Source organism: Parasteatoda tepidariorum, chromosome 10 (assembly GCF_982258835.1).
Source record: "Parasteatoda tepidariorum strain Cologne lab strain chromosome 10, Ptep-v5.0, whole genome shotgun sequence".
NCBI lineage: Eukaryota > Metazoa > Arthropoda > Arachnida > Araneae > Theridiidae > Parasteatoda > Parasteatoda tepidariorum.
In genome coordinates, this window is record NC_141764.1 from 76,890,426 (window position 1) to 76,911,631 (window position 21,206).

The 21,206-nt window shown below is 27.7% G+C and overlaps 2 protein-coding genes across 4 annotated transcripts in view; one reads left to right on the top strand and one right to left on the bottom strand.

The window, feature by feature from the left end:
• The first annotated feature begins 2,701 nt into the window (after nucleotides 1–2,701).
• Ssu72 (Ssu72 CTD phosphatase) lies at nucleotides 2,702–13,369 on the top strand. The gene is made up of 5 exons (XM_016052788.5): nucleotides 2,702–3,001; nucleotides 4,316–4,459; nucleotides 6,346–6,485; nucleotides 8,548–8,666; nucleotides 12,892–13,369. Exons 1-5 carry the CDS (start codon nucleotides 2,925–2,927, stop codon nucleotides 12,991–12,993), a joined length of 582 nt encoding a protein of 193 aa, XP_015908274.1. The 5' UTR covers nucleotides 2,702–2,924; the 3' UTR covers nucleotides 12,994–13,369.
• Nucleotides 13,370–17,944: 4,575 nt separating this feature from the next.
• The window catches only part of LOC107440074 (uncharacterized), a 44,309-nt gene continuing 41,047 nt past the window's right edge, over nucleotides 17,945–21,206 (bottom strand). For all 3 annotated transcript variants that reach the window (XM_071184153.2, XM_071184154.2, XM_043043508.3), the window contains exon 5: nucleotides 17,945–20,181. In XM_071184153.2, the coding sequence (XP_071040254.2) occupies nucleotides 20,026–20,181 (156 nt within the window). In that variant the 3' untranslated portion in view covers nucleotides 17,945–20,025. The remainder of the gene's footprint in view (nucleotides 20,182–21,206) is intronic.

Consider the following 21,206-nt stretch of genomic DNA (forward strand, 5'->3'; position numbering starts at 1 on the left):
CTGCAATTCCTTATAAAATTATTGACTAATATATATATTTTTTTAAGATTATAGGACTGTATACCCTTAACATTGAAATATCCTAATAAATATAAGTCCAACCGTTAATGTTTCATATTAGAAAAACTCAATTTATTAAAATAAATTTTTTAACTTAAATTGTTTTAAAAATGTGTACTTTTTTTAATTTCAATGTTTTTTTTTAAAAATCTGTGCACATCATATCGAAACACTTTCTAATAAATAGTTATATAGTTAAATCTGAGTAAGTTGACCACTTGCAGTGAATTTTTTTATTAGTGGGTCCACTTAGAAAAAAAGATAAATATTTTTTTTTTTTTTTAAAAAAAACTTTATTTTGTCTAATTTCAATTTTCATGCTATTATATTCTATATTATCAATCAAAATATTGAAAAATGTACAAAAAAAATATTAGATAAATAAAATTTAAACATGACTTTAGTTTTATTTAGTAAATACTCTATATATCATAAGAAAATGTGATTAGTTAACATAATGAATTACTATTCCTTATTTAAAATTTATATTAAATTGATACCCTTGCAAACAAATATGTATATGCATACTTTAAAACGTGAAGCATGATAATTATTATAAATAATTTCATAAAGTATCGAAGAACAGAAAGTAGTTTATAAACTTAATTTTTGAATATTTATTTTGACTAAAACATTCTGAAATTTATTTTATACTTTTTTTTTTAACCATTTTATGTAAAACTTATTTACAAGTGTGTCCCTATATGATCAACTTACAATGGAATTTAAGCTAGCTTTCAATACTTTGCGGTTGAACCCCTATTATCCGATCAGTAATATGTCGAAAAATCAAATTTGTCAGATAATTGGGGGACCTTTTCAAGTTGATTGTTTAATTGTATAAACATTAATCAAGTGAAATCATTTAAAATAACTAGTGATTATAAGAAGGTTTAAAGAATCTTACATTTGTCTTATTTTTGTTTCAAAAATAAAGTTACAATGTTGTAAAAAAAAATTGATGATACTTTTTTTCTATATTTTTATTGTCTCTTGGAACCTAATTTCTAATTCGTCGTTAGAACTGTAATTGGATTGAAGTGAATACAGCGTTTAGTTACACAAAGTAAAAAAAGAAAGCAACAGTAATTGTGTAATACTTGTTGTGATAATGATATAATGTATGAAGCATGTATCTCATAATACTTGTGTTGGAATACCGGTGATCGAATAATTGGAGTTCTACTGTTTAATAAAATTCTGATCCTTAACATAATAGAATAAAAAATTTGCTTAAGTTTTTTCATTGATCAGATCATGAATTGTGAAAAAAACAATTTAATAAAACTTCTAGATGAATTAGATTTTTTTCAGTGGTAAATATGAAAGACAGACTAGTGATCCTAATAAAAAAAAAAAATGTATTTTTTTTTTTTTTTTAAAATTCAAGGTCATTTTGGTTTGTTGACTAGGCAGGATTTACTGTATTATAAGTATCTGTATGAAATATCAATTTGTTAAATTTTAATTTTCATGACATACAATGGATTTAAAATTATAATTAGTGAAATAGAAATTTTCAATATGAAGTAGTATGCTTCGATTTTAAATAAAATCAATTCCAAATTAAAATACTTTTTGGTTTCTACTTTTTAAGAATTTTCTTTATAGAATTCAAAAATAATGAAATGCGAGAGCTTTTATTTTGAAGGTTCATATTATTTACAAATAAATCATTTGAAAATGATTGCGGTCTTAATTTTTTTTCTTCTGATTTTTGTAATAGCCCTTTTCAGGAAATTATGAATGAATAATGTAAAAAATTTATTTTATATAATTCTCATTTACACGTTCACTAAGCTTCCTCTCTGGAGTAGTGACTATCATCTCAAAGTACTTTTTTTTCTTTAAAAGAAAAAGTCTGTTTTTAAAATAAACAATTAGTCTCAATTATTTTTCCACCAATTACAATTGTACAATTTTATTAATCGCAATTTTAATTTTAAAAAAAAGGTTGCAATTGGCTAAATCGTTGAAATTCTTAACTATACAAAATATAAAGGTTGGTTCTTTTTTCTGTGATTAAAGCGAATTTTTTAAAAATTATTTAAATGTAAGGCTGATTTCAGAAAAGTTATATTTGGAGGTTAATCCCTGTGGGTTCGGCTGACCATCCAACCTAAACATCTACTCCTGAAATCCAGATCCCGAGGTTAAGAAAACTGGGATGGGTGTATAAGACCTTGACTCTTCTTGGGCTGTCCTGCCATGTCACGATCAGTGCACTGAGTTTAGGTTTGTTTTGTATAGTATATTTTTTTGGTGAATTCAGAGAATAAACGGGATTTTGATTTCCAAGGCAGTCTCAATAATGAGAGAGAGGTGGTTGTTGTTTTTACCAGGCAAATATATTACCATTCAATGTGTCAATCGTATCCCTGATTTTTTTTTTTTTTTTCATGCAGTGAAGGGCATTTTCGCTGCATTCGATTTATGCACCTTCGATTACAAAATGCCAGCAATTAAGAATGAGAACCTAATTAATGAAATATTTTCCTCACAAAATTCAGCAATCAGGTTCTCTTCTTTTTCCAACGGCGATCGGACTTGCATGAATTGTAAGCAACGTGAACGGTTCATGAAACGCTTCTTGGAGTATTCTCGCTTCATCCATTTTATTGCACGTTTATGCAAATTGCGCATGCGCAACCAGCATGATGGCATCGCAAGTAGTGAAATTGCTTCTTGAGGTTGAAATTTATTTTTTGATATAGAGGAACTTAAGATAAACAGAAATAATCAATCAAAAGCTTATGAAAACAATCAATCAATCAAATTAGATAAACAAAACAGCCAACAATTTAATTCTTCCAGTAACATTTTAGGTGTCATTTTTTCCCTTCCTTAATTCATCGAAATAAAATATGTTAAACGAATTGAGAGTCGCTGTTGTCTGTTCCAGTAATCAAAATAGAAGTATGGAAGCGCATGCTTTTTTAAGGTAAAAATCTCATACATTTAGTCTTTTGCCTAACATGGCAAAAATTTATGTTGTATTTTTATAAGAACAGCATTTTTACTCCCGAGAAATTCATAAATAAATATTATATTTCAAAAAGTTGTAATGTACTCTTTTAGATATTAATAATATTTCTTATTTTAAGGAAAATTTTGCACAGCCTATATAAATATGTACATATTAGTAATCTGCTTCGTTTTTATTTATAAAACAGATATTACGAAAATTTTTATTTTAGTTGCGTAATGGGCATTTTTACAAACTAGTAAAACTATATATTAGGTTTCTTGAACTTTGTTTTCTGTTTTGCATGAAAAAAAATTATTTTAAAAAATATTGTTATTCAAAAAGGTACTAAAAAGAAAATTTCTGTGATAAATTATCGCTTCTAAAATTTATTGCACCAAAGTTCAAAATATTTATATTTATTTCAAAATATCTTGATTAATTAAAATTTTAAGTGGTGAAACTGCTTTATTTGCATACAAAAATATAAAGCAGATGTATTAGATTTTGTTAAAAAAATATTATAGTTATCTGAATTTTATGTATCATTGTATTAGTTCTATTTTCTTTCTAAACCAAAGATTTAAAAGTAGAATAGAAAATAAAGCACTCCCACGTTAGGCTTGTCATTGGTCAAGGGAACGAACTAGAGTTTGAAGCTGCACAATTTCATGATCAATAAAGTGATGTCAGCATTGTGCACCAGCTGCCTTTACTTTCTGGTCGATCTATAGTTTTGAAAGAGATTCTAGTCATTTCTGTTAAATTTTAATACCTATAATATTGCCAGTATTGATTTATAGTAGGTTACATAATTGAGCATTGTGATCTAATAGACTTTTATGTTTTATGTAAACATTGTTTTATCGATTCCTTTATTGTTACACTGTTCTGAGAACTTAAACAAAATAAATTTCTGGATAATTTTTTTTTTTGCATTTTGATTTATAAGTCTCAATTTGTTTAATAATTTTTTAAAAAATAAATAAATAAGATATTTGTTTGCATAAAAATACTTAAAATAAAAGTGTTGATTCTTATTTTTCTAACAAACAAGAAGATTGCTTGTTCTTAAATATTTGAATAAAAACAAATTACTTCTAGAATATTTCCATACATTTCATGAGACAATATTTTGTAAAGTTTGATCAATAATATAGGTGTTATTGGTACAGGGTATTTTTTTCCCCTATACAGGTTATTTAAATATGGTTCTGATGATGTTTTTTGGTACAATAAAGAAAAAAACTTGTATTTAAAAAATTTTTTTTTTTTATTTTTTTTTTTTAGCAAAAAGGGTTTTAAAGTAAGATCATTTGGCTCTGGAAATCAAGTAAAGCTCCCTGGACCAGCTCCTGATAAGCCAAATGTTTATGATTTCAGTATTTCATATGAACAGATGTATCAAGATCTGCTATCCAAAGATAAAGCCTTGTATCCTTTATTTACATTATTTTTTTATTTTTTAAATTATTATTTTGATAAATTCTTTTATTATGTAATAGATTTCTTATTCATCATTCATGGGGTTTTGTATAACTGTGAAAATAATATGACATGTAACTAATTAAACTACCATAAACATAACTCTTATAAGAAAAAAAAGACAAAAGAATATTATAACTTTGCTTGTCTAAATTTGAACTAAAAATTGTACAAATTGCAAATTTTTTCTTTATATAGCTGTAATAAAAAAAGTTGAATGAAGTGTTTCAAAATAATTTACTTTTCATTAAATACCCACATATGGTAATTAGGAAATTTTATTTTGCATTTTGTTCTGTCTGTAGAGGATTCATATTGTTGGATGATTTTATTAATAATATTTTGATTTCATTGGGCTGTACTTCTGGCAAAAATTCTGGCTTAGTTTGTTCAATTTTAGTTGCGACACATGAAAAATAACTGGTTTGTTTTCAAAATTCAAGCTAGTTTGTAGTGGATAAACTAAATCTGCCCTTAAATTTTAACTTAAAGGACATGATATATAAGTCCAAAATCGGCACATTAAGGGATCTTCCATCAACCTACATAGTTGAAATTCAAATCAACTAAAAACTATAATCATAAATTTGAATTTTCATTTGCTAAAATCATTCAACATTGCTTTTCGCCTACTGATCTTGATTCCCGAGAATCATTTCATATTCAGAAACATTCTAATGATTTTTCTAAAAATTCTTTTCTTTCCCAATATTTGGAAACCTATTCTAGTCAAATTTTTTGCTCTCTGGGGCTCGTAGCGTTTTTAAAAAGTGCTTATTTTTGTTTTTTAAAAGCCTTAAAGGTGCTTTTTTCATTGGGTGTTTTTAAAAAGTGCTTAATTTTCCCTTTTCGAAAATTAGATTTTTTCTTTACCATGTCAATTTTCGCCACATATTATGCAAAAGTGTGCTTTTCCCATTGTTCTATTCAACGTTTTCACAATTCATTCAACCACAATTTATGGTGGCGTATCGTCGGTCCATGCGTATGAAAGCTCTAATCATGTTACAGGTTTGAAGAAATACTTGCGGTTCCACATGTGCGTATACTGAGTTGGGTTCGGAGAGATTATTGCACTCTCATGTGCAATCCTGTTCCTTTTTTAAGGTATTCTCAATTTCAGGCTTTATTTCCCCCATTTAATTTTGAATCAAAAAATCTCTCTATCTTTTTATGGTAGCTAATATAATCAAGAAAAGGGCTATTTGTCAGAAACTAGTTTTTTTTTTTATCAGGACCATGTAGTCTTTGAGAATTATTTTGCATTTTGTTACAGTATGTAGTGCTTAAAAATATTTTTTGAGTGCTTAAAAAGTACTTAATAGGTGATTATTTTTTTATTGGAAGATTTGGCTACACACCTTGTGCTAAACCCGCTCACTCTTATTCCTTATTTACCATAACTATAATATGTTTATTTCTATAATATGTTTATTTTATTTGTGTTTTTTGTTTTAACTTGTCTACGTTAGAATCCGATGTCGGGGATGTCATCTAGAAGAAGAGACATCACGACACATACTCTGTGATTGTGAGGTCTATTCTGCTCAAAGATTTGAACATTTAGGGCAGCATATCGTCAATGCCTGGGAACTGCAAGATGTTCCTGTAAGGTGCTTGCTGAATTTTATTTCAGCCATAGGGCTTTCATGATAATCATGATTTTAGGGTTTGGGTACAATAGACCTCTGGTCGATGTGCCCTGCTCGTCAGAGCTGCCCAACCTCTAAGTCTAACTTGTCTACATTTTTTCAGCTTAAGAGAAAATTGCTTGTAATTCTTTTCATATGTTGTTATCATGAGAGGAATGCAAAGGATTCCTTAATGTGTCAAAGATATACTCAAAATGGTCTACTTCACATGTTAGATCGTAATCGAAGAATCAAATCTCATCCTGAAAGATTCCAGCAGTGTTATGACACTTTTGATGTAATTTTCACAGTAGAAGAGAGGGTATATGACCAGGTTGTTGAAGGTATTTTTATGTGCATTTATTTAGCTTTTTTTTTGTTTGTATTTTTGTTAATTCTTAGTTTTTGTTCAAATTTTTTTTTTTACGACAACTTAATACCAATATGGATATATTTCACGGACTTGTAATTAAGCACTCTTGTGGCGTTGTCGATTGAGGCGTCACTCATTTATCTGGTGGAGAGTTGGTGAATGAGTTCGACCCTGGTAGCCAACAATGCAATTGTCGTGTGGTATGCATACAGCAAGATGCTCATAAAATCTGTCGTGGCTGAAAGTCCTCTTGTTGATTGTAGTGTGAAAGTTTGGAGATCAGCTCAGGAGTTGTCCTAGTCGTCTCCATCAGGGTCAAAATTATGTGCACTCCTACCATGGCCGTTAAAAAGATAGTCTTAAAAATGGGGCTATGGGATTGACCGTGATTTGGTGATGTTTGATTTGTAATTATAATAAACATAGTGTTTATTTGTATGTGTGTACACTTGTATATCTTGTTAAAAACGTAAAAATAGTTTTTTTTTTATTTGGAGCTATCAACTTTATATGTAATGACTTTTAAAATTGCTAACTTTTTATTTTTACATTACTTGGAAAAAAAAAGTAGTCCCTTAATAGCTAAATTAAATTGAAAAAAAAATTTTTTTTTTAAATGCTTCCCTGTCTCATTATTAGAATGTTTCTAATTCTAATTATGCATGTTACACATATTGTAACTATGCATCACATTAAAGAATATATTTGACTTAAATTAATTATTTAAGTTAAGTCTTTTGGTAACTATATTTCAGCATGTTTTTACTAACAATCTGTTTTTTAGTTTAATTTTTTAATTAATTTCATTACAATTGCATTGTATACCTCAAATATTATTCAAACTAATAAAATAGACATAGAGTCGTGAACATTATGTTTTATTCTTAAAATTATTGCCTGTAATGCTTTTTGGGTAACTTTCTAACTTTTATTTTCCCATATATGTAATTTCCCGGCGTTTTCAGTTAAATACATGCCGAATTTTGAATTTTGATTTCATAACTTAAATATAATCTACACAGAAATTTTTTTTTTCTAAGGTTTATTTTTTAAACCATTGAGGTTGGATCTTAGTACATGAAAATCTAATTATTAGATTAAAAATTATTAAGGTGTTTTGTTTTTCCCACTTTACTAGAAAATTATCAATTCTTATTTCTTGTCAGAAGTATTTAAGAATAGGTTTTAAAATTTTGTACTTCCTTTTGAATATGTTTACGTGACTATTCATTTGTTGAAAAATTTTATTATTATTTTATTCAGAAACAAATGTTTCAAAATTGGAAATTAGAAATCATTTTTTATGTAATTGTTTGTTTATAAAATTTTATTCTTTTTCTACTGCATTTTTTTCAATAAATAATGGTTTATGAAAGCATTTATTTGCTAAAAAATTATTTAAAAACCGTAGAGTGTTAGTTTAGTTGTTTTTTAAAACTAATTTTTATTACATGTTTTCTAGTTTGCTTTCCTTTTCTGTAATGATGGAATCTTGCAATCGAAATTTGATCCTTTTCTGATTAGCTAGAATGCTCACATTTTAATTTTAGCTCTCTACTTGATGCCAATAAAAATTTCAATTATTTCCTGACAAAATTTATTCTTCTTTTTACCACCAATTTGAATTTATAGTTACTTAAGGTCCCAATAATTTTTCTCTTTAATAAAAAACCCCAAAAATTTTTCTCTTTTTTAGTTCTTTTTCAAGAACTTTTGAAAAAATTTTCATTTCATATTATTTATCATAATTCTAATAGAAATTGTTACTGTATAGTTTTCTGTATCATTAATATTGAGGGTATATGGCATAAATTTTTTTTTAATGTTATTCAAAGGGGGAATACTGCTTGGTTAATGTTTGTACAAATTTGTTAAATTAGAAGAATTATTAATAGTTTAATTTAAAGTATTCAATTTATATTTCAAATAATCTGCTTCATTTTTAATGAAGTAATACCTATCATATTTATCTTAATGGCACTCTAATTAGTGTTTATAAAATATTAATTTATTTTATTTATTATTATTTTTAGAATTAGCCAATAGGCCGCAGAAAGAAATTGCAGTTGTTCACATCGTTAACATTGATGTTCAGGACAATCATGAAGAAGCTACAATTGGTGCTTTCCTAATTTGTGAAATGGCCACAATGGTATGGGATGTTTTATTGTTTAGTTTTAAACTTTCATAAAACTATGGGAAGTATACTTCCTGTCAACTTCATTGGTTTTTAAATATTGATGGGAAGCTAAGACACTTCTTTCCCACCTTGGTATTTCCACATCAAGTCAACTAATAGTAAAAAAAAAATTTCAAGGTCAATTATTGAGAATTTTTTTTTGTATTTTTGTTAAACCCACTTGTGACATGAAAAATATTGAGTTTAACATTTTTTGCAATTTCAAAATTTTCAAACATTTATTAACCTGAGAACTTTTTGATCCTAAAGAGACAAATTTTGTATAATTTTGTTTTGAATCTAATGAGATTTTATAAAATATACAACTTTGCTAAATCATTTCCTAAAATAATTTTTTTACAAAAATTTAATTTTCAAAATCGAAATTTTAATTGTTAAAGAAAAGAACTTCCTTAGTAAGCTTTTTTTTTTTTTGGCAATGTTAGTGCCAAATTTCACGATGGTAATCTTGGGATCATAATAAAAAAATAATTTGCTGTTTAACATTGACATAAATATTAAAGTAAAAAAAATTGTTTATTTTCGCTATACTTTAACTACTAATTAAACTAAATTTGTTAACATATATGCTGAAGAGCCAAAAAAAACTGGTATACCTGCCTAATATCGTGTAGGGCCCCCGCGAGCACGCAGAAGTGCCGCAACGAGCAGGGCATGGATACGATCAATGTGTGAAGTAGTGCTGGAGATAATTTACTCCATGAATCCTGCTGGGCTGTTCATAAACCAGTTTTTTTGGCTCTTCAGTGTATTATTCATTTTATGAAACAGCTCTTAATAACACAAAAATTTTTTTATTTCAAAGATTAATTATAAATGTAAAAAAAAATGTAAAAATCAAAAAAGAAAAAAAAATCTTATATTAATTCTGAAATAAAAATAAAAAAGGAAGCATTTTATTCAACTCCTTCTTAGCAGCTTTTGTGTCTCATTTCATGATTGTGTTAATATAATATCATAAACAAAAATAAGTATACTCTCTGTTTCAATATTATCACGAATTTAAAATTTTTTTTATTCAAAACATACTTAAAATATTCAGTTCTAATGCAGGCATTTCTGCTTTTTATGTAAAATTTGTTTTGCTCTAGCCCTCTCCTCTTTTGAAACTTGATACTACTATTTTGATAAGACGCAATTTATATAAAATAAAGTTTTCTTCCTTGGATAAGTAAAAGAAGGTGATGGTCCATTTGGATGAAGTAAAACAATTTGATTTCTTCTTTTGCCTGTTCTTTAGAAAGGACATATGCCAGCCACCACTTATTGCCATATTCACAAGCAACTTACCTAGCAATTTCTTGAAAAGAAACGTCTTCAAAGGAGAATTAACATGAACTTTCTGAGTTTCAGTATAGTCTAAAAAAGAATAAATTTTAATTTGAATTTGGTAGTTAGGAAGATGAATGCATGAAACTTTTGAATGCCAGCAATGGACACAGCTTTCGCAAATCAGAATTTTAAAAACTTCTCTTCCACTATCTATTCTTGATTAGACATTTAAAAAAAGTGATGGATGGTAGATTTTTTGTGCCCTATTGTAAAGGTTGATATTTAATGTTAATATCTGGTTTTCCAAGAAATTTTTAAGACTGCAATCCTTTTTATGATGCCACCTTTACCATCACAAACACCTTTTTCATGTGCAGTGGTGAAAAAATGCCACTCAGACTTAATTTCATAAAAATCCTCTTTGTAGTGACAAAGATTTATGAATGATTTGCTGTTTTTGTACTGCAATATAGATGCATCTGAAAAGTAATATTTCTTCAAATAAGACAACACAACTCAAATACTCTAATGTATTTTTCTGAAAATCATGCATTAAAACATTATTGTGTGTTGTACAATCTGAGATGAATGTAATGTTTTCCTGTACCAAAATCTACTTTCTTGTCTCTTTGTCTTTGTAATACAAAGAAATATACGTACCGTAGCCATTGAGTTGATCCAATGGAAACCTTGAACTTCATCTTCTAAAGCAAAAGAATAATTTTTAGCCAAGTTGCGTGTTACTGCAGCTTAATTTTTTTTTTTAACATATCCCTTTAATCAGAAAACTAGTGGGGCTGTTTAGCTATAAAATAATGTCCTTTTAGTTGCACCAACTGGTTGCATTATTCTTCAACAGGTTTCATGATTGTTTCAAAAGTACAACAATCAACAGTAACCCATTATTTATAAGTTATATTTTCCACCGTTTCCTATTCAAAATATGTCAGTAAAGCTTCTTTTAAAAGTCAATTTTGTCAAACTTCTTTTAAAAGTCAGGTTTGAAAACTTTACTGTTTTCATTTAAAAAAACATGAGTGAGTTAGTGGATTGCACATAATTTTTTCTGTACTTTCTTGGTAAGTTTTAAATGGATTTTCTGCTTGGGATAGCATAATCTTCTAAAAGTTACCTTTAGTTATCATCAGCTTATTATTATTTGTGTGTTTTGCTGGCACAGGCAGAATGAGTGCTACTAGCAACAGCAATGCAGTTTTTAGGCCTCAGCTCTGAAAATTTTTAGAAACCAATTTTTAAATTGGCAAATTTTAATTAAAAATGTCTATAAACATCCTGCAAGTTTTCCAAAATAAGTCTATTTTGTATGCTTATATATTGTTGCTTGATTATAAGCAAATCTTAAGAATATAAGTTCTTCATTTTTGTATGAAAAATACTACGAAGTTGATAAAAATATTTGGTGATTATGCTTTAATACTGAAGCAGACTAATTTCAGAGGGCTGAGCATAAAAGTATTCATATACATATAGGTTGAACATTTTTAAAATATTAACATGGTGCGTAATATTTTAAAAAAGTGTTTAAAGGTGCTTATTTTCGTTTTTTAAAAGCTCTTAAAGGTGTTTTTTTCATTGGGTGTTTTTAAAAAGTGCTTAATTTTTCCTTTTTCAATATGAGATTTTCCCTTTACCATGTTGATTTTCGCTTCAAATTATGCAAAAAGACACAGTTCTCATTGTTCTACTCAACGTTTTCACAGTTAATTCAACCCCAATCTGTTTCGCTGTATTGTCAGTCCGTAGCGTATGAAAATGCAATTCGTTTTACATGATTCAAAATTTCAAAACAATGATTCAGAAACAATGCCAAATGTTTTTTTTTTTTTTTTTTTGACATGATGGTTAAAGCAAGATAAAACCGTCAATTGTCAAAAAATTTCCAACCCTGCCTAATTATGATATTTTTTAAGTGCTTGAAAATATTTTTTGAGTGCTTGAAAAGTATTTAAAAGGTGCTTATTTTTTGTTGAATAATTTGGCTACGCATCCTGATTAAGACTAATCTCAGTAACTTACTAAAAAGTGGAAGGGAAAACTGTGATAGATAATGTTGCATTTTTTTTACGTTATACCAGAGTAACAGGCTGAGAAACGATTGCGACAATAAGATCCTAATAGAGAATACTACTGAGACAAGCCTTTGCTAATAGCAGGCAGAATTGCTAAGGAAGAAAAAGAATAAATATTTAAATTTTTTTGTTGTTGTTATTATTATTCTTTTCAGCCATTGAAATGTTCTTTTCGAATTTAATGTATTTTAAAACTTTTCTCCTTATAATGTATTATTTAATTATTCTCAATTAAATAGTCCTCTGTCAGTTAAATAGTTTTCAGAACTTTTCCAGACAATCAATTCTTCTCTCCTGGTCTACGACTTTCATGGGTACCTCACGGTTTAGCTAAGAACATCTTTTTAATAACTTAATTATAATCCAATCTTATTAAATTTACTGAAAGAGTTTTATAACTTTTGTTCACATAATGTATTATTATTCTGAATTAAGTCTGTTAGTCTTATAATAGTTTCTGGATTTTTTACAGTTAATCAGTCTTCCTGGTATCCTTTTTTTTCTAAAACCAGACAGTTTAGCAAAGTAGATCTTTTAAGTGACTCAATTATAATACAATCTTATTGAGCGTTCTACCCATTTAATCCATTATAATGCTATAATTTTAGTGATATCTGGTTCTTTATATAGTTCGTAAATTTCTCAAGTCTTCAATGATTATTACACTTTTTTCCTTCTAAATATGCTTCTTAAAATTCTTCTTTCAAATATAGCGAAATTCTTATTTCTTTCAGTCTTTTCAGTTTTATAATCAAAGCTTTGTAACTCTCTTAAAGTTAAGTTGTTTGAAATTTATTATTTTTTTCTTCTTGCAGATGGCAGAATCTGAAGATTTGGATAATGATATTGATGAACTACTTCAAGAATTTGAAGCTAAAGCGCAAAGGCCTATATTACATACAATACGTTTCTATTAAAAATAAAATGAATTCACCTAAACGTTCTTTTAGCATAAAAAATACTTTGATTATTTCATATGAGTTATGATTATGGCCTGGAAGGCTTTATACAAAGAAACATTGTCATTGTAATATATGTCATAAAATAAATCATTTTCAATCTTGATACTGTACATATGAAGTAAAATCACTAGTTCATCCAATTAATGACTTTTACAACATTTTTACATGCATCATACATTGAAGATAACCTACTAACTTGGAAAAATAAATGCATTTATATTCAGTATTTACTCTACTAGGAAGTAATGTTCCTAGTATGTCTACTAGGAATTTAATGCCATTGCTCATATACAACTTGTATTTTTTTAAATAAATATATTATTTATTGTTTCATAACTTGTTTTTTTTTTGCTATAAATTCTTTATTTCTTCAAGAATTTTGAGATAATATATGCAGGCATGATATAGCAAAAAGAGGGGAAAAAGAAAGAAGAAAAGTCAAGGAAAGAATGCATTTGAAAAAAATTTCGACTATTTTAAGTGTAGCAAATTAATTGACTGACAATGTTTTTGTTTAAATGTTACTTCACTGGATTAAGAGCATTAAATTTAATATTTATTAATAATTATGTAACTTTATTACTAAGTAATTTATTGCAGCTTTTTTTTTTTACTTCAGCTTTTTGCATATTATGTTGATCTTTAAATGAACTTTTTAGTTATATTTAATTGATCACTAAATTGGTAAATGTGGCTTAAAATAATTGAATGAAATTAATATAAAGTTTTAATTTAATAAAATTTAATTACCAAATGAAATTAAGTTTTTAATATGAATATTTAAGACTTTTCTAAAACTGATTGTTTAAGTTCACAGTTTAATTTACAAAACTTTAAAAAAAAATAAATTTGTGAAAGATTGTGAGACAGTTTTGTGATTTTGTAAATAAGCCACATTTAGAAATCGAAATTGCAATCACCTAATCTCAATCTTTATCAATCAATGGATTTAAAGTTGTTTTGATTTAGTGTTTACATTTTGAGAAGGTGTATAGTTTGTCTACCATAAGAACTCGTCCCCAGTCACAAAGTCAGGTGCGGGGGGGGGAGTGTGGTATGGAAACAAGAATAGCCCATTTCAGGGAGGGTGGCTTCTCTTCATTCTAGGGCTAACACAAGAGACTGAAGAAAAAGATTCCCTCTCACAGACAGGATCCAAAACTTGTCCTAAACAATGACCTCACACCCCTACTTGAAAAAGTTATACTTCATTACCATAGTCACGGGTCCAGACGAATGGCTAAGGGAGTTCTTACTTTAGACAAACTGTAGTTTGAGCGTTTTGTGAAACACTTTAGACTGTGCTGTCATTTATCAAAATCTTGAAAGTATAGCAGAAAATGATTTTTAAAATTAAAACTAAGGAATATAATGAAAAAGACTAAAATTATGAATCCAAGGACGAAATTCATACCAGCATAATTTATAGCAACAAAATTTCTTGGTAAACAAGATTTACAATTGCTTATTTGTAAATTGTAGAACTTAGATCTTTTTTTAAATTGACTTTAATAGCTTTATAATATTTTAGATTTTAAATACTTGTTATAAACATTAAATTTTTAGTGTGTATCTAGTAAAAATAATAATTATTTGCCTGACCTAAAAAAATTTCTCTTAAATTTTAAATGATCTTATTTAGAAAAAAAAATAAATTCAGAATCAAAATATCACATTTATTTTGCAAATTTTATTGTAAATAAAGAAAATGTTTCAGATAGTAAATATTCAGATTAATTAAAATATATCATACTTCATGTCATGGAGATTCTATAATTGCTATTCAGAAGTATTTTACTGTATCTGAAACAGTAATTTTGCTTAGATTATTCCCCCCTGCTGATTATACATTTGATTACTTAAATCCAGGATATTTTAAAATGTATGCAGGTTCTATTTTTTCATTGGAGTATTATTCGGTTGTTTAACAGCTAATTCCAGATTTTATTTTTAGTATTTTTTCCCTATTTTAACATTTGATTGTTGCCTTTGGGTAGATTTCAGTTTTTTGTTTTATTATTTTTCTTTATTAAATCCTTTTCTCCTTTGAAAAATTATTTAGGTGTTTCATATTTTGAGATGACTTATTAATGGATAAGTAAAATAAAAATACTGTTTGAATTAAATCAAGTGGCATTGTGATATTATTAATCCAAACTTCAAAGGTGACAGGTTTAAAGACTTAAGAGGGGAGAGCATACTGCCAAGTCTCCTGTTTTTTAACGAAGACTCCTGTATTTTTCGAATTTGTTGAAGAAATTAAAGAAAAAAAAATGGTTATTAAATATCTATTAATGGCAAAAAATATTTCTCTTATTCCTCAACAGATGGTGCGATTGCCAGTACTGCAGTGTGTTGAGTGTTAATTATTTAAGTCTAGCCAAGATGGCTCAGAGGATTGAGCATTTGCTTTCCAGTGAGGGAAACCCAGGTTCAAATCCCAGCGATTACTGGTCAATACGAATACCGCACCGACCACAGTGCTGAAGTAAAATATCCTTAGTGGTAGACGGATCACGGGTTTAAGTCCCCTTGTCATTAGGCTAACTGTGTGAGGTATTGGTGGTTTTCCTCTCCATGTAACTCAAATACTGGTTATTTCCATTAAAAAGTCCTCCACAGAGGCGAATTTCTCCCAATACTTGATCCAGTACTTCCCTTGTCTTTGGATTGGGTTAAAAATTACAAGGCTACTGAGTTGAACATCAGTAGTCCTATACTCAAAATTGGGTCGGTAAGTAAAATTTCCGTCATTTTATTTCTTCAATGTTAGCAGGTATGAGAGTCCCTGATCTAGACATTTGAAAAAACCCTAAATTTTCCCAGTGGTGCTAAGACATTTCCAATCAATGTATCAATTGTAAAGCAGAAGCCACTTCAAACATCTGATTAACTGTGTTAAGTTGATACCAGGGACTAATATAGATACCTTCTGAAAAGGAATATAATCTGTCTATAGAAAGAATTCCCATTGCCACAAAGTCTAAGATCATCTGCTGGAAACACGAAATAGCACATTTGCAAAAGAGGTGCTTCTTTCTACCTGATTCCTTTTCTCTTTTCGACCCATGCCAAAATTGGTCTTAAATACTGATAGAACACCCCCATTTGAAATAGTTAAACCTCATAACTATTTTCACCAGCAATGCTCTACTAGAGGAATGGCGAAGGGAGATCTTCTATGCATAAACAGATGTTTTGGTGGTATTTTAGGTGAATGAACTCATGGATCTGATTCAGATCAGAGTGTTTGAGCATTATCATCATTAGTGACTTTAAAAAACAAACCATACTCTTATTGTGGCTTACATTTAGTTGCTTCTTCCAGTTAAACATAGTCTGTCTAAGCTAAGAACTCCTCTCGCCACAAAGTCTGAGGCTGTCTGGTGCTATGGAAACAAGAATGGCGCATTTTAGGGAGGGTAGCTTCACTCTCGGACTAACACAATAGACCGAAGACTCACTGGCTAAGCGGAAACTCCAAAACAGTGACCCGCACTCCTACTTGAAATAGTCATACCTCGTTTCCATAGTCACCGCCACTGGTCCAGACGAATGTCTGGAGGGGTTCTTATATTAGACCAACTATAGACCTCTTCTTTTATCAGGCATCAGTTAAAAATGTTTTCATGTTCAATACGAGAGAAAATGTTTAATATAAACTATTGTGTACATTAGGATTTTTAAGCTAACTCATAGTCATTTTGAATTATCTTTAAAAAAAGTAGCTTTGCACTGAATTGTCAAGCAACTTAATGAAAAGTTACTAAACAGTGTAGTAATTATGTAGAAAACATTTCTAATTTTGCTCAATATATTTTAATCTCTTCTGTTTGTTTCATATCAAATTTAATTCAAAAAGATTTGGCGATAACTACAAAATTACTTTGAATTCCAAAATATTTACATTATTTCAGCACTGTTTATGAATTATCAATGTGAGACATAGGATATCATGGTTTATGCACAAAAGAAAAAAGTAATAATTCAAGGTCTTTTCAAGGGAAAACAAATAAAACTTCAAGGATAACAATTGATTGCTGTTAAATTGTTTTAGACCTGAAATCTGTATCTTGATTTTTAACTCGGGTATCATTTAATCTTTAACGTGTTTATTTTAAAAATATAATAAAAATTGTTTTCTTTCTTAACAGTAAAATATCATTTTAAAATAAACAAAATATTTAAAGCAATTTAGAGGTTTGTGGCGGAATATTTTTATTACTTTGACAATATATATATATATATATATATATATATATATATATATATATATATATATATATATATATATATATATATATATATATATATATAAAACTGTGTTCTGAAGGGTGATTTTGTAACAGTAAACAGAAATGAACAAAATTCAGCGACTTAATAACAAAAGTAATGACTTTAATGTTATTTTTTAATTAGAGAATTGGAGTAAGGGTAAATGACAAATGTTATTTTAACAAAAATTATTAGAACAGCTTGATTTTTTTAGTTGAATTTTATGCATTTAAAGTCTGCAGGACATTCTTAAATGGTGGAATTATGCAAAAGGAAATACAATTTACATATTTTTTACGTTGCATGCACTTAACTGTTGAGGACAAATGATGATTGATTTCCATTATAATCCATTTACTACTCTTAATAAAGTTTTATTTCATTTTTTTAAATGTTTTATTGTAGTGTTCTTCTAAAAAACGCCTTTATTAGATCACTAAGATTTAAATATAATAATGAGTTGTATTGAAATTTATATTGTCTTGTTAAGTTGCAAGTGGAAAAACTTGCAAATTTTCCTTTAGTATAGAGCTTACTAGTCAATTTTATGGAGAGGCTGCAAGCAAATCAGGTTTGTACATGAAGTTTGTACATAAAATATTATCAAGACATTCTTTAGACTTGACACAAATTTTTAAAATAAAATTTTATTTACCATTTACATAACATGAACCAGAAACATTGTGATATAAATATTATCAACATATGGAAACATTTATCACATAAAACATTCATTATTTATATTCTGGCTCGAAAAACATTTAAAAAAAATTTGCACATTTACTTACAAGTCAATTTATGAATTAGTAAAAAAAACTTTTAAGTAGATCTGAAAGATGAAAAATCACTGTCGAATTTGGAATGACTATAGCACTTTATTGCCACAATAAGTACTGAAAGACCAATAAAATCACAAAAATAGTATCAAGTTGCATAGTACTTGTTCGAAAAAGGTAACTGTTTTTAGTTTTTTTTTAAAAAAGGAAAATAGTATTTATTCAGTTATTTGGGGTTAATATTAAATTTCATGAAACGAACTAGAAAAAGTGCTTTAAAAAAAATCCTTTTAAATAATTTTCGAAAAATTTGTTAATTTTTAGGTTGTTATGTAAAAAAGAAGAAAAACTTTAACATCTAAAAAATAAATACAATGTAATTGTATTTGTTGAATATAAAAAAAAAATGAATTCAAACAATATTAAACTAATATTATTTGTACTTTTTCTTTCGATTTTTTTAAAAATTGTTAATGAGTAAGTTATAAAAGTTATATTATCATCTCCAAAATAATTTATATATACTGCTATTAATAAAATTTAAAAGACATCAACAAAAAAGTCATGAGAAATGATGTTATGATAAATTAATTTTAAAATTTCATTAAATCCTAAAAATATTCGCTATGTTTAATTTAGTATGCATTTGGGTTTTCAGAATAATTAGGCAATGCAAATTTTCATGCTTACAAATTAGACCATTTTTGAAGATGTTGGTGATGTAGCATGAATAATAAATGGTATTTAATTTATATTCATTGATTTGCCCGATAAAATGAAAACTTAAAATTTCCAAATGATTTTGCCAGTTACCTTTTTTTCCCCTTCTCAAGCAATACATATACCTTCAGTTTCATTCAATGAATTTGTTAGATATTTAGACAATTTAAGAAATATTTGTAAAACTTCATAACTCTTTGGGTTTTAATAATTATACAGGTAGGTTACGATCATAACGGTGGCTCAAAAAGATATATAATTTGCCTCCGAGATTAAAAAAGAAGGAAAAGAAATCAACAAATCAAATGAGTCATTAAACAATTACAATATATTTCAAAATAATAATAAAAGCATGATTTTGTAGTGAATATTCTATAATCATCCTAAGCTTAAAAAAAACTTAATCGGAAAACAAAATATGCAGATGAAATAAATAACTTTATTTTGGAAGGAAAGGAAGATGAATTCATGATGGTGAAGTGAAAAAAAATTAAACAAATAAGAAAATAAACAACAAATGATTGTTAGTTATTCCCTAAAAATGCCCTTCAGAATGACGTGAAAAATATAAATAATACCCAATTTTTCAGTGACCTTAGAATGTGACTAAATGATAAGATAAAATAAGATAATAAAAGACCAATGTAAGATAATTAGATTTATTTAACTTGAAAATTTATAATATATTTTTTTTTCATTAAACAATCGTATCCTTGCGGTCAAAAGATGTATGTCTACGCCTCTCCTCCAAAGGAAGTCACTGAAATTAGTATCATAAAAAAACTGAAATTAATAACTGGAGCATTAATAAGTATTAACTGAAATTAGTTTTATAATGAAGCATTTGGCTTGTATGAACTCTTGTACTTTTCAATAAATATACAGTGAGTAAACTAGCTCTTACTTATCAAATTAATTTTTTTACTTATCAATTAGTACAAATTAATTTCTTACTCATGTTAATGCCTATTTCATAACAAAACAAAAAAAAAAAATTTTTTTTAAATTTTTTTTGGATAGTTTATTATCTTATCCTCCCTTAAACTAATTAAAGAGAAAAAATTGTAAGTGTACACCCGCTCAGATTTTGAGTCAGCTGCCAAAAAAAACAAGAAAAAAATACACATTAAAAACACAGCTCATTATGTTACAGTAAAGTTTTTACAAAGTATGAAAGTTTTGAACACTAACAGAAAAAATATTTGGAAGGAGGTTGCTATCTTCTCTCTGAACAAACACCATCCTTGCAAGCTTGGCAGAGCTCGCTGTTATGAGGGGTTCTTGGTTTACCAGCTCGTCTTGCTCTGTGGTAAGGTGCTTGTTGAAATCCATAATATACTTGTCCTACTCGGTTGTATATATTAACCAAAACCTACAGAAAAGAATTAATTGGTTTAAAAAGCTGGATAAAAAGTATTTAAGCAAATGAAGATTTCACATTTTTTGAGAGCAGTGGTATGATGATGTCAAAGTGGTCAGCAGCATTGGGACAGCTTGTTTTTACTTTCTGGACCATTGATTTTTTAGGCTGTTTTTCGAAGGTTTTTTGAGAAGAAAAATGTCGCCAAAATGGCGATTTTTAAAAAAGTTTTGAAATATTTAAAATTAAATAATTTTATGGCATACTACTCAAATAAGTTAAATATATAATTGCTCACAGTGTTCTTTATTTTTAAAACTATACTGATTACATAAAAATTTTCCCCTGCATTTTTTTTCTTATATGATGAAAATTTAGATTTTTTTTCTTCAATTTTATTTATATTTAATTTATACCAAACTTTTAAAATAGTCAAGTTATTTGTCTGTTCTAAAGCCCAGATAATTCTTCACTGCAAGATTACGTATATAGTTTAAAATCATCGCATTGCTTCAGGTATAAGGCACTTCAACGATGGCTTTTTTTAGTTTCTTTGACGACAGAACTTTGAAAAACAGCGTTAAGAGGACGTCACACGGAGAGAAAAACTTTTTTACCTCCAGAATTATTCTCTTTCACTTCCATAACTAATTTAATGTATAGAAAACGTGAGTTCAGACAAACCTAAAGTAAGCAATGAAAAAAATTTGAAAACATCAAAATGCAAACAAATTGTTGGAAAAGTTCCTTACTGCGTAATCCAAAGTTATCTTCTCTTAATTAATTCTTGTTTTGATATTTCGAAAATTTCCTTTTAGTATTTAAAATTTAATTGTTTACTCTAGGTGAACTCACCTATTCCATACTTTCTTATTGAGGTGAAACAGAATTTGCCATGAAAAGTTTCTCCTGTGGTATAACGTCCTAACAATCAAGTGCAAACTTGATCCCTGACTTGTCTCATATACAGATTATTTTCTTTTCTTATACTCCTCGAATTTTTGAGTATAGCTAAATGCTACAAATAATGTTAAACT

Coding starts and splice junctions, on each gene's coding strand:
- Ssu72 (XM_016052788.5), top strand. CDS start 2,925: ATGTTAAACGAATTGAGAGTCGCTGTTGTCTGTTCCAGTAATCAAAAT. Junction 4,460..6,345: donor CTATCCAAAGATAAAGCCTT/GTATCCTTTATT, acceptor AATGTGTCAAAG/ATATACTCAAAATGGTCTAC. Junction 8,667..12,891: donor TTTGTGAAATGGCCACAATG/GTATGGGATGTT, acceptor TTCTTCTTGCAG/ATGGCAGAATCTGAAGATTT.